Below are 16,753 nucleotides of genomic sequence, written 5' to 3'. Positions count from 1 at the left end.
TAAAAAAAACATTTTTACACGTTTTTTTAATAAAAAACGTTGCAAAAATGTTAAAAACTGAACTGATAATGAATCGGTAAATCGGTTCAGTTTTCGGTATTTACCGGTCAGTTTCGGTAATTAACAATGCCGATACTGATCAATTCGGTTCGATTTCGGTTTTGGCAAAAACTGTACTGAACCGAACTGATCGGAGTCCTAGTCGTTTATCGGCATTTTTTGGATGTCATCTGGGCAGCATGACTTGTATCACCATTTTCATGATGTATTATTGAATGACAATACATGCAAAACTAACAAATACAACATGTATCTAAGTGTATTCATAGTCAGGGATAATTATGGAAGGTTTCACAATGTGGCAAATGCACTTGTAGAGGATGAGATGGCATATACATATACGTGGATCCTGCAATGCTTAACAAAGGCAACTAATAATTTGGCTCCAAAATCATTTTGGACTGATTCTGAACCTGGTCTAATCAATGCAGCATCTCATGTTTTTCCGGTAACACCTCATTTTCACTGTCTTTTTCATATATGGCAGAATATTATAAAACATCTTAAAGCAAAATTAGGTGAAAATTTTCTTTTTTTTAGTAAAGCATTTTATTCATGTCGAAATGCTTTAAGTATTGAATTATTTGAACAAAAATGGAAATCAATGATAGATTTATTTCCAGAATGTCAATCTTATATGACAAAAGCTTTATATCCTAATCGTTCTAGTTGGGCTAAATCTTATTTACCATTTCAATTTAATGGTGGAATACAGAATACTCAAAGCGTTAAATCTTTTAATGCTATTATCAAGAAAGCAGTAAACAGCACTAGCACTCTCTGTAATGTTGAAAAAGCTATTGACAAAAGACATGAAAGTGAATCCAAATATTGTCAACTAATTGATCTTAAAGCACGTCAAACAACAGTTGGGATTCCTTATTTATCATCCCAGTTTTTTTCTAATATTGACGTAATTCTTATCCATTTCTTAACACCACTTGTATTGTTATGGCAAAGATTTCAGATTTCTCAGTCATTTACTTATGAAGATCAATTGGTAACATCATTTATTGAGGTAATAAATCATTTCGCAAATCATGTGTTTAAGTTTGATATGAAAATATTAATATTTACTTCATTTGTTATATATTATATAGGATTTGGAGTCTAATACCACCAGTACTGATTTTGTAGAGAATCTAGTTGACGAACCCCAAGTAACATTACAATCACTTCTAAGTGGTATTGAACTTGGGAATATTATTGAAACATGGAGAATACGTCGTATAGGTGGATTATCACAACGTGAAAATTTAGTGGCACTGTTATCTGATGGAACTCACCTCTGTACCTGCATGGAAACAGTTACAAAAGGCATTATTTGTCGCCATTTCTGGAGGGTAATGTTATATTCAAGTTCAGCAAAATTTCATATCAGCATGATACCTGCTAGATGGTACAAAGATAACATAACTAATTTGGATTGCAGTTTTGAAAATTTACCAGTTTTTTCTGCAATAGAATCTGTAGATACTTCAACATCATCAGTGCCACCACCTCAAAATAACTTTACACTTCAAAGTTTGCGTTATTTTCAAGGAGTAGAACATATTCAACCTAATGAAATTATGCGCCAAAATAATTCCAAAAGAAATCGATTTGGAGTTGCATTTTCTACAGCAAAAACTGCTATAAATGTTGCTTTGGAAACAAAAACTGATGAAGAATTAATTAAGATACTAAAAAATTTTATTGCAGCCAAACATGAAATACAATCAGAAAGAAATGATTATACTAATAATAATTTAGAAGTGAATAATTATACAGAAGATCAATCGAGACAAGATACTAGCAATATAATTATTCCTTTACAACAGCACTTAATTGGGCAGATTACTAATCCTAATGTTACTAAAATACGAGGTGCTCCCTCAAAGAAAAGATTGAAGAGCGCTATGGAATTATCAAAAAAATGGGTTTCGATGCAAGAAAACCTGAATAATCCAAATTATCAAGTGGCAAAGAGTCAACGCAGGTATCTATTATGCGGAAAACCTGGTCATTACCAGAAAAAGTGTCCAAATGCTAGGAATGGGAAATATAAAGGTATTATAATATACAGTCAACTCCCTCTATAGTCACTCCCGTTATAGTCACATTCTACTATATAGTCACACCAGTTGAATGTTCAAAACACTTTATTATTAAAATCTATCCTATATAGTCACAATCTATCTATAGTCACTATCACACCTATCCTCAAAAATCTTATATTAAAAAGAACCGTTTATAATCGCAGTTATATAAAGAATATATTAAATAACTTGGCATCTAATAATCGTACAAAGATGTATCATAGCTTGTTAGAATCGTCTCACCGAGACGAATCGAATGGTGGTAGTTTTATCCTTTTCCTGTGCAAACAGTCTTATGACTTTATCTTTTATTTATATTTCAATATCGAAAAACAATCGAACAATATTACAAAAATAAGAAAATAAACTAATAAAAAATAAAAAGAGTAGTTTCACGACTCATACAAGTAAAGAAATCTAAACTAAAATAAAATTAGAGCAAAGAAAAACTAAACTATTACAGAATCGCATACCCCAACTTTACCTGAAGGCCAGTGTGAGTCAACTATCCAACATCCAAAAATCCAGTCCGTTACCAGAAAGAAATCCTAAGAAGTTGAACTGTTAAGCGGCGCAGAAAATCCAAGTGCAAGATCCATGATCCACCCCAAATTATAGAAGAGGATATCCAAGAAATCCAGAGATCCTGAGAAACTGTCGCCAAAGAAGAGTTGTGTTTCACAGGTCGAAAGATGCCAAATCAGTCACCAACCAGGCATCAATTGGGTATCCGATTGATGCCTGGTTGGTAACTGATTTTTTCAATTTGATACCAATCGGGCTGCCCGATTGATAGTTGATTTCCGCCAAAATCCGACAACAACCGGCTATCATCCATGCTGCCCGATTGGTGACAAATTGAGAGTCAATTGATGGCCGAACGATGGTCAATTAATGGTCAATTGATAACTGATTGATGACTTATTGGATTTGCTTAATCTGACAGCAATCGGGCAGTATCTGATTAATGACCGATTGGTAGCGTATTAATGACCGATTGATAATGTATTGATGACTGATTAATAGCTGATTTGTAATAGCCGATTGGTAAAATCGGTTTTATAAAATGTTTATGATGCACCTATTTTATTTATTATATATTTATTTACGCATTATTAATTACAAATTATTAAAAACAATGGTTTTAATTCCAGCCTACATGCGCTTTATTAATTACAACATCAGGAAATTATATAGTGCGAAAAGTTGCGCAAGTTTACACATCATAATATTTCGTAAGCTTCCAGACCCGCCGCAAGTTTGCGTAAGCGTAATATTTCGTAACTTTTTAAAATATTTCGAAATATTACGATATGCAAAGCTTCGTAATTTTACGATTTGTAATATTCCGTAATTTTGCGGTTCGCAATATTTCGTAATTTTACATAATATTTCGTAAGTTTTCAGACCCGCCGCAAGTTTGCGTAAGCGTAATATTTTGTAACTTTTTAAAATATTTCGAAATATTACTGTATGCAAGGCTTCGTAATTTTACGATTCGTAATATTCCGTAATTTTACTGCGTAATACTTCGCAACTTTTTAAAATATTTCGAAATTCTATGATGCGTAATGTTCCATAATTTGACGATTCGTAATATTCTGTGATTTACACAACTTAATATTTCGTAATATTTCAAAATATTTCGATAAATAATACTTCATTTTCTGTACTATAAGTTTATATAATGTATGTTTTATTAGATATAATCATAAAAAATTACAAGTATTTATTAATATATACAGAATACATAAAAGTAAAAAAGAGAAAGAGTAGAGTAACAATATTATTAGACGTAAAAAGAAGAGAAACAGCTATAGTAACGTTAGTATTAGATATAAAGATAAAAGAAATATTGTTATTATTGTTAGTATTAAGGTAAAAAGAGTTAAAGAAACAGTAAAAGGAGTAAAAGAAACATGGATATTATCGTTAGTATTAAAGTACAAGTAAAAAGAAATAAAGGAAACGTAGATAGTATTGTTAGTATTACGACATAAAGTAACAAAGAGGTAAAAAAAACGCGTTAATATTAAAATAATTAGTATTAATAAATAAATATTTCTATACCTGCAAAGTAATTGAACAAAAGAATAAAGAAATAAAGAGAAAGGAAAAAATAAACATGTTGTTAGTATTGTTAGTATCGTTAGTATTAAAGTACAAGTAAAAAGGAATAAAGGAAACATGGATATTATTGTTAGTATTACGATACAAAATAACAAAGAGGTAAAAAAAAATGAAAATAATTAGTATTAATAAACAAATATTTCTATACCTGCAAAGCAATAAATTATGAAATATATGTAAATATATTGTATATAATTAAAGAAATAATAGAAAGAAGAGACAAAAAAATTAAAAATATTGAACAAAAGAATAAAGAAATAAGAAACAAAAATAAATAAGACAAAAACGCGTGCATGATTAAATGATTAAATGATGCAAGGATCAGCCTAATTTTGATTGGCCAGAAATCATGTACATCGTATAGCGGGTGTGACATAAATAAATCGTGACTGAAATTTGTGTTCAATTTGTGTTCAATTTGTGTTGATAATTCTGGTAAAAAATTATTAATTTTAGCCAAATTTCGTTAAATTTGTTAAATTTGTGTTGAGTTTGTGTTGAATTTGTGTTGCGTAATTTTTTATTTATCACAAGGGGATGATATTTAGTAATTGCATGTACGACGTACAAGATTTTTTTTTATGATTTTTTTAAGAAATGTACGCAAAATATTTAATCAGAATATAATTGTTTTATTTTTAAATATGTGATTTTTTTTTTAAAAAAAAAATTGATTTTTTTAAAATTCAATAGAATGTGCTAATAATAAATTGGTTTATTTTTAAATATAATATATTGATATTTATATTTAAATAACCAAAACATGTACATGATTTTTAATTATTTTTAATTGAAATCAAACTAAGATTTTTTTTTTAAAAAAAAATTAAAATAAATTAAGTGATTTATATTTATATTTAGAATCATGATATTTATATTTAGATAATCCATATCCGCATGAGATTTAATTAATATGTTTAATGATGAAAAGTCTAATAAATTAAATTTTAATTGAAACGAGAAATAAAATCAAACCAAAGAGGTATTGTTCAAATTTTATTTAAAGTGACATTTTACGACTTTCTTTCAAATTTTTACTCATCCCAAAATCAAATTACTAATAATGCCTCGCCACACACGTCGTCGTTCCCACTATAACCTCCATTGGAACTGGGCTATGATGGACGAACTTGTTGACATACGCCGAGACAGAAACCGCGCCTACCACAATATTAATGGTAGAAGCCGCCAAGATTTTTGGGACTCTGTTGCCAATAGGTTCATATGACTAATATCTATAATTTCTTTAAGAAAGAATTTAAATTCAAATTAACCAATCCATTTAATTGAATCAGAATAAATAGAATATTTCGAACGAGGGTTTCCGGGCAACAGTGCAGCCAAAAGTGGAGGAACCTCGTCAGGGGATTACCATGTAAGTAAATAAATAACATTACATTCATATAAATTAAATGTATTTACCGAATATTCAAACTGATTTTGATATTTAGAACTATGTCCTTTATCGTAATGGTAACCCTGGGCGGCGGCTGTGGACGCGTACCGGCGCAAGATATTATCGCGAATTTAGAACGAGATTTTGGGAGAGGCCGGGTAATTATACTATAATAAAATTTATAATTAATATTTACGTTCATGTTTTAAATTTGATAAATTTGATCAATTTTAGTCGCGCGTGACGATCGTAGGGCAAGGAGAAACTTACCTACGTATCGTAGAAGAAGATAATTATTTTTATTTTTTTATTATTTATTAAGTGAGTAGTAGTTCATCGTACAAATATCGGCTGGAGACTCGCATTTTTTTTGGGCTGTGACTGATACTGACGTCCGCCGTACAGCCTGGGTACTATTTTATAAAATAGTAGCGAACAAGTATCAAATGTGTATTTTTTTTATTAAGTTATAATAAAAATTAGAATTTACTTTAATTTTTAACATAAAAATTGTAAATAATAAAAAATTCGTAAATAAAAATAAATTTGCTTTCCCAAACTGGTGTTTATATAAAAGAAAAGGTGTTTATATTATTTTTGATTATTCAATAGTATCACATGCCCCTTGTATACGTTCTACTGCATATCCAGTTTACAATCTCGTAAATTTTCGAAATATTTCAACCGTAATATTACGCAGGTTTACAGTTTCGTAAATTTTCGAAATATTTTAACCGTAATATTACGCAGGTTTACAGTTTCGTAAATTTTCGAAATATTTCAACCGTAATATTACGCAGGTTTACAAGTTTCGTAAATTTTCGAAATATTTTAACTGTAATATTACGCAGGTTTACAGTTTCATAAATTTTCGAAATATTTCAACCGTAATATTACGCAGGTTTACAGTTTCGTAAATTTTCGAAATATTTCAACCGTAATATTACGCAGGTTTACAGTTTCGTAAATTTGCAGAATATTTTGACCGTAATATTGCGTAAATCTTACGATATTGAAAACTTACGTAATATTTTAACCGTAATATCACATAAATCTTACAAAATTGTAAACTTACGTAATATTTTGAAATTTTTCGAAATATTATGCCATAAACTTTCGTAAACTTACAAAATCGTAAACTTACGCAATTTTTCGCGCTATAAAATTTCCTGATGAATTTACAATATATTCAAAAATTTGATTGTACAATCATAGTTGTAAATATAATTTATTTCAAATGGGAACTTATATCAATGTATACAATCATAATAAAAGTAATATGATTAAGCGAAAATCGGTACGTTTTTGTTTCTGATTGTTCTGATTGCTAACAGGAACGAATTTAAAAATAAAGAATTAATAAATGTTATACATTAAACGAACAAACAAGTTATTAGAAATAAATGGCGATGAAATCTTGCTTACCAAACTCCTAACGAATGTCCGTCAGAAATCAAGTTTTCCGATTACTGAAAGTAGGAACAGCTTAAAGACCATCATGTTAATCATCGAATGAATGAAATTCGTCAAAATCGATAGATATACAAATTCGTTTCTAAAAATGAAATAAAATACGGTTCATTTCTGATTTTTTGAGAAATCTTGCGAATTAGAATATGAATAAGGGCGTACATTAATCGATCAATCAACATGAGCAACTATTTAATAAAGAACCGCTGACAAATGCAATAATTAATTTTCGCTCCTCGGCACAGTACTTCTACATTTCGTCAGAAATCGAGTTATCCAACTGCTGAAAGTAGGAGCAATTTAGATCTGACCGAAACGTTAATTATTGACACGTTAAATATCTCAAACGAATTGTGCTAAGAATGAACTCACCTTTAATAAAGTTCATCAAAATCGGTAAATACACAATTCGCTATTGATCGCAGAAAATATGTCGGTAGGGTGAGAATCGGCAGTGTTTTTGATTTTTCAAGAAATCTCGCGTATTAGTTAATCTTACAAAATATGAGTAGTAAGGTGTACGTTAATCAATCAATCAACGCAACCATCAAATAGCACGACCACTACATCTTCACCGCTAACAAACTGTAGACTTTTCGCTCCTTTTGATATACATGAAAAAATACACATAACTATGTTATATATCAAAAAAAAAAGCATACCTATTTGTACCATTAGCCCACCATAAAACTGGTCATAGTTACTGATATCAGAAATCGAGTTTGCCGATTGCTGAAAGTAGGAGCAATTTAAAGATACCGTCACGTTAATTATCTAAACGAATTGTGCTAGGAATGAACTCACCTTTAAAGTTTGTCAAAACCGGTAGTTACACTTCGCTTCGATTGAAGAAAATGAATTTAAAAATATATGTCGGTAGGGTGAAAATCGGCAGTGTTCATTTCCGATTTTCGAGAAATCTCATGTATTAGCTAATCCTACAAAATATGAGTAAGGCATACGTTAATCAATCAATCAACGCAACCATTAAATGGCACGATCATTATTACATCTTCACCGCTAGCAAACTGAAGGCTTTTCGCTCCTTTTGATATACATGAAAAAATACACATAACTATGTTATATATCAAAAAAAAAGCATACCTATTTTACTCCATTAGCCCACCATAAAACTGGTCATAGTTACTGATATCAGAGATTGAGTTTGCCGATTGCTGAAAGTAGGAACAATTTAAAGATACCGTCACGTTAATTATCTAAACGAATTGTGCTAGGAATGAACTCACCTTTAAAGTTTTTCAACACCGGTAGATACACTTCGTTTCTAATTGCAGAAAACGAATTTAAAAATATATGTCGGTAGAGTGAAAATCGGCAGTGTTCATTTCTGATTTTCGAGAAATCTCATGTATTAGCTAATCCTACAAAATATGAGTATATCAATCAATCAACGCAACCATTAAATGGCACGACCACTACATCTTCACCGCTAACAACAAACTGAAGGCTTTTCGCTCCTTTTGTCTTTGAAGTATCTGTTACGAGATAGTATTCCCAACGTGTGATTTTACAAAAAATGTCCGCCCTTGATGTGGAAGGTACTTAGGAACCACCTCGTCTCCCGATTAATGAGACCCTAGATCAGAGGAGGCTAGCCTATCAGGTACAAGCACCTTACAACTTCATCCCTAGGTAGTCAAAAATCTCGGGTGGTTTCAGACCACAGCGTACTATATGTAAAAATATGCATAAAAAAAAATACATAACTAGAATGTTATATCAAAAAAAAGTATACCTATTATTACTTACCATAATACCATTAGACCCATCAGTCAGGCTTGCCTAGGGATGTTAAGGTCCGTTTAGGTTTGGTTTAGGTTCAGTTTCTTAAAGTTCCAATAGGTAGAACTCAGGAACTGAGTTTTTATAATAGGGTTTGAACTTGTTCGGAACTGGAGTTCAAATAAGGTTCGAACTCTTTATTTAAATATAAAAATCGATTTAATTAGCGGTTGCAATTCAAATATCATGTGATATTCAACAAATAATGGAGGGATTTATGATATTATACGTAGTACATATGTATTTTTTTTTCTTCCAATTTTTACGGCAAGTTGTTAAATATTTAAAATATTAAACACTATGTGGAGTACATGTAAATTTATTTTTAATTGTTTAATTGATTAACCTCCAAGTTTAGTTTAATTTTAAAAAATTTTTATAAAAAAACTACGGCTCCACCAGTGCTCCACCAACCGTATCCTTATACACTTAAATTTTTGCCAAAAATTATCTTTATTGTTATATTTATACTGTATATACATTTCACATATAATGTTCAAATACGTAAATTGTGTAAGTAATTATATTTACAGATACTAGTATTAATGATTTTTACTTATACCTTCTTTTTCCAACTAGGATTTAGTGCACAAAGTAGCCCTGACTGTTTCTGGGTCAAGTCTATTTTGGGTTTTAGTAATAGTATTGGCTGCAACAGAAAAAAGTTAAAGCTCACATGCAACGCTAGTTGCTTGAATACAAAGGTAGTCTCTTGCCATTAACGATAATTTTGGAAATTCTTGTTGATGTGCCTGCCACCACAATAACGGATCTGCTTTTTCATCACAAGGTAAAACTAAATATCGGTCTAATTCAGGAAAAGTTTCTTCTAATGATATAAAACTTGCAATAGAAGAAATAGATGATCAGCGTGAATCGCTTTCAGATAAACGATACCATTTTCGTGCAAAATATTCCTGTGTACTACTATAATCATTTTCATCTTGGGTTTTTTTGCAATTTTTACTTGTTACAACATGATAACTACATAATAAAGCTGTAACAGTGGATATTGCGTTAGTGGTTGGTGTTCCTGATTCAAATAAAGTAAGTTTTGTCTGAGGATCTAAAATTGCAGCTACTAAAGTTTGTTCATCAATATATTTCCAATAGTCATCAATCTTTTGATTTATAGATGATGCTAATTCATTTTGACTAAATTCTTCTGATCCAATCAAATCATTCAAATAATCCAAAATTCCTAAAAAAACAAACCGAACATCTGCAATTGTCGGATATCTAGCAGCAGAAAGATAGACTGTAGCTTTTTCCAAAGGCTCCAAAACAGTAAGTGTATCCTATGATAAAAAAAATCAAAGAAATTGTATTAATTATAATGAATATAAATTAATACTAATATTCATTCAATTATTCAATACTGACTTTAATTATTTTCCATTCATTATTGGTAGGCATTAAATTTTGAATTTCCTTATTTTCAACTGCCAATAATTGCAATCCACGCCACATTTTTTCCAATTTTTTTAACATGTTAAAAGTTGAATTTCATCTCGTCTTACAATCCAATTCTGGTCTCAAATATGTAATTTTTACGTATGAACACAAATTTTTTAACTGATCGCTAATTACTATTGAATGCTTAATTTTATTTATTAATTCTTGTACTTTAATAACTTCATCTGATATCATTTCAAGTTCTTGTTGTGCAGCAAGATTAAAAATATGGGCGGCATAACGGTAATGTCTAAAATTTTGAGAATCAAGTTGAGTAATCAATTGTTGTCCAAACGTTCTTCCACACACAATCATAGCCGATTCATTATCAGTTGTAAGAGCCAAAGTTTTTTCTTGAAGATTAAAATCATTTAAAACATTATTAATTGATGTTGCAATATTGATTCCAGTATGCCGTTTAGTAAAAGATATGATATCTAATAGGAAATTCTGCAACTTCCATTTCTGATCAATATAATGGATGGTGAGGCCAAGAAATGCATCATTTGTAAATTTACTCATCCACATGTCAGCTGTAAGCGTGATTTTTCCTGGAATTTGAGCCATAAATGCACCAATATTTTTTCTGATTGTATTAAATTTATTTACAACCATTTCCTTTAAATTCTGTCAGTTAGAAACTTGATATCTTGGATCAAATATTTTAAACATATAAACAAAATGGGGATTTTCAACAATTTTAAATAGTTGTAGGTAAGGTTGCTTGCCGAAACCTAGGGGTTTAGGCAAGATGGCGTTTCGCCGAAAAGCGAAATTCTGCCGAAACTATATTAAAGTTATATTAAAAAACTGGCGAAACTTTAGAGAAAGGCGAAACTGCCGAAACTTATTATAAATGCCGAAACTGCCGAAACTCTGCCGAAACTATAATAAATCCATAGTAAAATTTTGACGAAATTAATCGTAGGATTTTGAAGAGGTTTAGACAAGCAACCTTAGTTGTAGGTCAGAGATTATCCAATCTACAAAAGCTATATTTCGCACCTGCTGTTCGGTAATTGGCCATAGATCAACTCTAGGAAAATTCAAAGTTGTTTGAGTATTTTTAATTTTATTTATAATAATATTATGTTTATAATAAAGGTGTTTCTTTAAAGTTGATATTCCCGTCTTTTCACCATATTCTTGAGAACAATTTTTACATATTTTTTTCCAAAAATTTGTAATTTAAAATAGTTCCAAGCAGAACTCTTTTTTGTTATTTAAGTTTTCGTCTTCATTAATATTTTCTTCTTCCTCTTCACTATATAAATTATTCTCATCTTTATCAAGTTCGCCTAGTATCTCAGCTCTTAATTGTTGTAACTGGCTGATTTCTGCTATGGTTAACTCCATTTTTAATAGTCGTAATAACACGTAAAATTTTTTTTAAATGCGTTAGATCAACTTTTAAATAATCAGATGACTGATTATCAATTATCACTTGATTATCATATAATATATTTATATAATCTATTTTTATATGTAAATCTGCATTTATGATTGGTTGAACTAATTACGAACTTAGTTTACATATAGTTCCAAAAATGGAACTGAGTTTCCTTCAAACCAGGTTTGGAACTTTCAGTTTAAGTTCATGAACCTGAAACCTTTAACATCCCTAGGCTTGCCTCTAAATGAAGTTTATCAAAATCGGTATATATACATTTCATTTCTGATCGCTGAAAACGAATAAAGTTTATTTCGTTAGAAGTGAAGATCAGTACAAATATTCGCTTACCATTTTTAAAGTTACACTCAGTAAAATGAAAATCGAAAGAAATATGCATTGTCATTCTATATTTCACTTCGATTGAGTGTGAGGAGCAAAGAAGTATTAAATTCATCAAAAAATCGGCATGTTCTCGCACCTATAAAAACAGGAGGATATTTGAAACACAACTCAATGAAACCTGTTTTACAAAAAGGAAATAGTGAAGGTTAGCGATAAATAACAGTTTCCGTATTTGTCTCCAGAATAAAATTGGAATATTCCCATTCACGATTGTTGAATGTGAAAGTGCTTATTATTATTAATTTGTTATAAACTCGTACAGCTGAGTAACTGACATACCAGTATGTCAACCATTGTCAGTGAACGAGTCCAATAATTTCACACCATATATTATGGGCGTAGAAAGTAAACGGTGATATAATAAGCAAAAATAAACAAAAAATAGGCAACGCATTCGTAAGATGGTATAAGAAAAATTCGCAAATAGGCAAAACGGCAAAAGAAGAAAAATTCGCGAATAGGCAAATGGCAAAAAAAAGAAAAATTCGCAAATAGGTAAAAAGGTTTTGTTGTAAACAAAATGTGCTTATTTCCATATTTATCGTAATCAAACAGAGATCTGGCCAATCAGATTAAATTTCAATGATCCAGATCACTAATCAAATTGGACTATTTGCGTATTATAACAATATATTTGCAAATACGGATACCGATTTATTAGTTAGCCTGACTCGTGAAATTTACAAAATTTAGCAACTTTGCGTATATATGTCGATTTCTAAATTAATGTCAAAAATAATCTGGCTGGTAATCCGCAGCTAGATTAGCTTGATATATCGGTATATCGGTATGATTGTCAGTTGATGAAATAAAATAAAAAAATTAGGTATTGTGAAAATTGAACCAAAAAGGTTGTCTCAGTCTTTAATTTCTTTTCAATCTGTTTGACTCAAGCATTATATTTACTGATATATTTATTAAATTTACTGATATTTATTAAATTTACTGATATATTTATTAAATTTACTGATATATTTATTAAATTTACTGATATATTTATTTATATTTATTAAATTTACTGACATATTTCATTTATTTTGTAATTTACTAATCGCCTTGGCAACTGGATTTTTTAATGGCCCATCATAGCCTGATTTCGTCCAACTAGGCGCGCTATTCGGTGCCATTTCTTCAACGTACTCACTAAGCTTGTACACCCGTTCACGCTTTTTGTCACCTTTTGTTGTATTACTGTCAACATAGTACAAAAATCTGCGCAGCTTTGTTTTAAAATAAATTAGCATATACCAGTTATATGTAACCCATTTCAATAAATTCACTTACAGTACTGGAGCGCCATCGCAGGTTACACACGACGATTATGTTTCGCTCATCCTCGCTTTCTGAAATTTCCAGGCTATGATAGCCGTTTTCTGTGATTATTGGCCGCAATTCTTCGTTACTGAACTTTTCAATCAACGGATCATTAATTTTTTTTAAATTGTTGATCGTCTTTGATCCTTTTTTTCTTTTCTATTTTATAAAAAACTCGTAAATAAATAATGATGATTAGGATGATTAGTAAAATATAACATTTATATTTACCTCCGATCGTCGTGAATTTTGGTATTTCCGTCGTGTTTCTTTCTTTATATCATTTTCTGATTTATTTTTGATCCAAAGATTGTCCCTTTTGTGGCGGTGCCGCTGATGGATCATCTCGTATATGACACCTTCCCCTATGGGGTAGGTGTCAAGATCCAATGTTTTCATTAAATTTGGCACAATCGTTTTAACTACAAGATCCTTTTGAAGCTCGAACGTTTTTTCGATATCTAATTGAGTTTCCTGAGGCATTCTTGCCTGATTCCAGAATAGATCTCTCTAAAAATATATTATTATCAGTAAATTTATAAAAAATAAAAAATACAGCGAAAGTTTTGTTTACCCTTAATGCTTCTCTCAAATCTTTGGGCATTTCAGATACATGTTGGTATCGTCGTTAACTGACCTTTTTCTTTTCTTGTCATCTCTTGGCCTAGAATCAGAATCAAGAATTTGAGTGCCTTCCGGGTTTAATTCTATCAATTGTATATTGACCATTAAGCAGTGAATCAGAATGTTTAGAACACAATAAGCAGAATTATACGACATACTAAATGTACCTAGTTCTGATTCCGATTTTGATTCTGATTCCGAACTAGATTTGTATAAGATTTCTGATTCCAGGCTGCTTTTTGTATAAATTTATAAATATATCTCAATTTTTGATAAGTTAACTGACACGAAGAGTTACTTACTCTTCCTTACGAAGCTTTTTGTTTCCCATTTTGTAAACTCTATTGAAAGTTATGTTGAAAAAAAAAGAGAAAGTTATGTATCGGTTAGCCTCCGAGGTTCTCTGAGATAAAAAAAGTCTGGTTCTTTATCTATTAGAAAGCCTTGTTGATAGAGGGCTCGGAAGCCTTCGGGCTTTTGACTTCAGTCGTTGCAGAAATCCAACGACAAGATTTTATAACTTTACTTACTATAAAGGACTGAAAGAACTGAAAATTTTAGACCAAAAAAAAAAAGACTTATAATATGGTAAAAAAGAACAATGTTTCGCTCTGCAATATAATTAATTCGCGAATGTATCATTCTTAACCCACCACGCGGTGCTGACCTGCATAATATATTTTAATAAGGGTCAAGATGATGTCACCAGAAGGGTCAAGTCCGATATTTTTGCAACTAAATCATTTGAGCGAATTACCAAAACGGACGGACCGCGTGATAATTTTCTGGTTTCGCTATAGTAAAACCTGATTAATATTAATTTTTATTAATATTCCGTACAATTTCCTATCTTCACATGCCATTAAGCAATAATAGTCTATTCAGACCGGACTAATATATGAAATTGTACATATTAAAAGCTCTTTATTTGTCGATTTTGACATTCATAAATAGGCTATAAGATACATACGTAGAAATTCTCAAATTTTTCATTGAACGCTTCGATCTTACTAAAACATAATCATGTCTACAAAACTTAGATATAAAGTATCATGTGATTGCAAGGAATGCAATGGCAAATATGTTAATGAAAGAATCAGAAAAAGACATCTAGATTTAGAGCGTCATTTAGCGTCTAGCGTTTCCAGATTTGTCCCTTTTTTACCCGGAAACAATCGGATTAAGCCAGCACATACCGTCTATCATAGTCCGATCGTAGAAGGATCATCAAGATCAAAAGAAATGACCGAACAAGAAGAGTCAACATCATTTAATAATAATTATGAATCAGATTTTGCCGGTTTTGTCCCTCAAAAAAGGCGTAGACAAGACCAGTTTTGGGAACCGGAAACCAATAAGGAAAGCAATGAACCGATTAATGAGTATGAATATGAAGGTGACATTTCTCCAGAAGACAATATGGATTTGGACGACGATCCTGTTGAACAATTTGCTACGCCCGAAAATGATTCAGAATTTGCATATCCCGACACAAATGTTAATATTGCGGATTCTTGGATATTAACATGGATATTCAAATATCAAGCAAGATTTTGCTTGCCAGATGTTGCACTAGATTCTTTAATAAAGTTTTTTCATCAAGTATTAATGGATGCTAATCAGACGAGATTCAAAGATTTCCCGTCTTCTTTATACACTGCGACTAAGTTATTACGAATCGACAACCAATCTATGATTTACGCAGTATGTCTGAGCTGTAATACATTATATAATATAGCTGATTTTGTTGCGGATGAAGGATTTAAATGTACGCATATAGAATTTCCAATGAAACTGAAGGAAAAATTTTGCGGAATGGAATTAACTGTGCAAGTACCGCATGGTAATGGAAATAAAAGACGCCCCAAATTGTTATTTCCATTGCCGAATTTGAAAATACAGATAAACAATTTGTACCAGAGACCAGAATTCAAGCAACAACTACGAAAATAGACCAATCGAGATGTAAATAATGGTATGTTAGCAGATATTTATGACGGTAAAATCTGGAAAACTTTTCCAGACACTTCAGACATCCCATTTTTTACACCGGAGACTGCAGATTCCCACTTGGGAATTATGATTAATCTCGATTGGTTTCAGCCTTTTGAGTCATCTGTATACAGCTGTGGGGCTATTTATGGGGTTATTTGTAACCTACCGCGTGAAATTAGATTTAAAAAAGAAAATATGTTGATGCTTGGTCTACTACCAGGACCAAGCGAGGTTAAGTTACACAAAATTAACCATTATCTTGCTCTGATTGTTGATGAGTTATTAGAGTTCTGGGATGGGATTGAGATTCCCGCCGCTGAAAAAAATATCCGATTGGCATTAATATGCTGTTTGAATGACATTCCTGCGGCGAGAAAGCTCTGCGGTCACATATCAGCATCAGTGAGCTGCCATAGGTGTTATAAAACTGCAAATTCAAATGGAAATGGAAATAAGTCAAATTTTGGCGGCTTTGATGATATGGTTGACTGGTTTGTAGAAAGAGATTTGGATGAACATCGACGGAATGCTGAGCTTTGGAGACTGTGTAAATCTGAGGAGGAAATAAAACGTCATGTGAGTTCAACCCATGTTAGATGGTCCGAACTGCTTCGATTGCCGTATTTTAATCCG

The 16,753-nt window shown here is 31.1% G+C and overlaps 4 protein-coding genes across 4 annotated transcripts; 2 read left to right on the top strand and 2 right to left on the bottom strand.

Annotated features, from left to right (window-relative positions):
- Positions 1-1,442: 1,442 nt before the first annotated feature.
- Positions 1,443-2,141, top strand: OCT59_021607 (uncharacterized protein; the record flags this gene model as incomplete). The annotated part of the gene is made up of 1 exon (XM_066146640.1): positions 1,443-2,141. The coding sequence occupies one exon, from the start codon at positions 1,443-1,445 to the stop codon at positions 2,139-2,141; it is 699 nt and encodes a 232-aa protein (XP_066005756.1).
- An 11,074-nt stretch (positions 2,142-13,215) lies between these two features.
- OCT59_021606 (uncharacterized protein) lies at positions 13,216-13,984 on the bottom strand (the record flags this gene model as incomplete). Its single annotated transcript, XM_066146639.1, has 3 exons — positions 13,216-13,407; positions 13,472-13,660; positions 13,733-13,984. 3 exons carry the CDS (start codon positions 13,982-13,984, stop codon positions 13,216-13,218), a joined length of 633 nt encoding a protein of 210 aa, XP_066005755.1.
- Positions 13,985-14,089: 105 nt separating this feature from the next.
- On the bottom strand, positions 14,090-14,456 carry OCT59_021605 (uncharacterized protein; the record flags this gene model as incomplete). Its single annotated transcript, XM_066146638.1, has 2 exons — positions 14,090-14,360; positions 14,428-14,456. The coding sequence occupies 2 exons, from the start codon at positions 14,454-14,456 to the stop codon at positions 14,090-14,092; spliced, it is 300 nt and encodes a 99-aa protein (XP_066005754.1).
- Positions 14,457-15,148: 692 nt separating this feature from the next.
- OCT59_021604 (uncharacterized protein) lies at positions 15,149-16,078 on the top strand (the record flags this gene model as incomplete). The annotated part of the gene is made up of 1 exon (XM_066146637.1): positions 15,149-16,078. One exon carries the CDS (start codon positions 15,149-15,151, stop codon positions 16,076-16,078), a length of 930 nt encoding a protein of 309 aa, XP_066005753.1.
- Positions 16,079-16,753: the final 675 nt, after the last annotated feature.

Source organism: Rhizophagus irregularis, chromosome 30 (genome assembly GCF_026210795.1).
Source record: "Rhizophagus irregularis chromosome 30, complete sequence".
Taxonomy (NCBI): domain Eukaryota; kingdom Fungi; phylum Glomeromycota; class Glomeromycetes; order Glomerales; family Glomeraceae; genus Rhizophagus; species Rhizophagus irregularis.
Note: the sequence above shows the minus strand (reverse complement) of the source record. Positions and strands in the feature narration are given on the sequence as shown.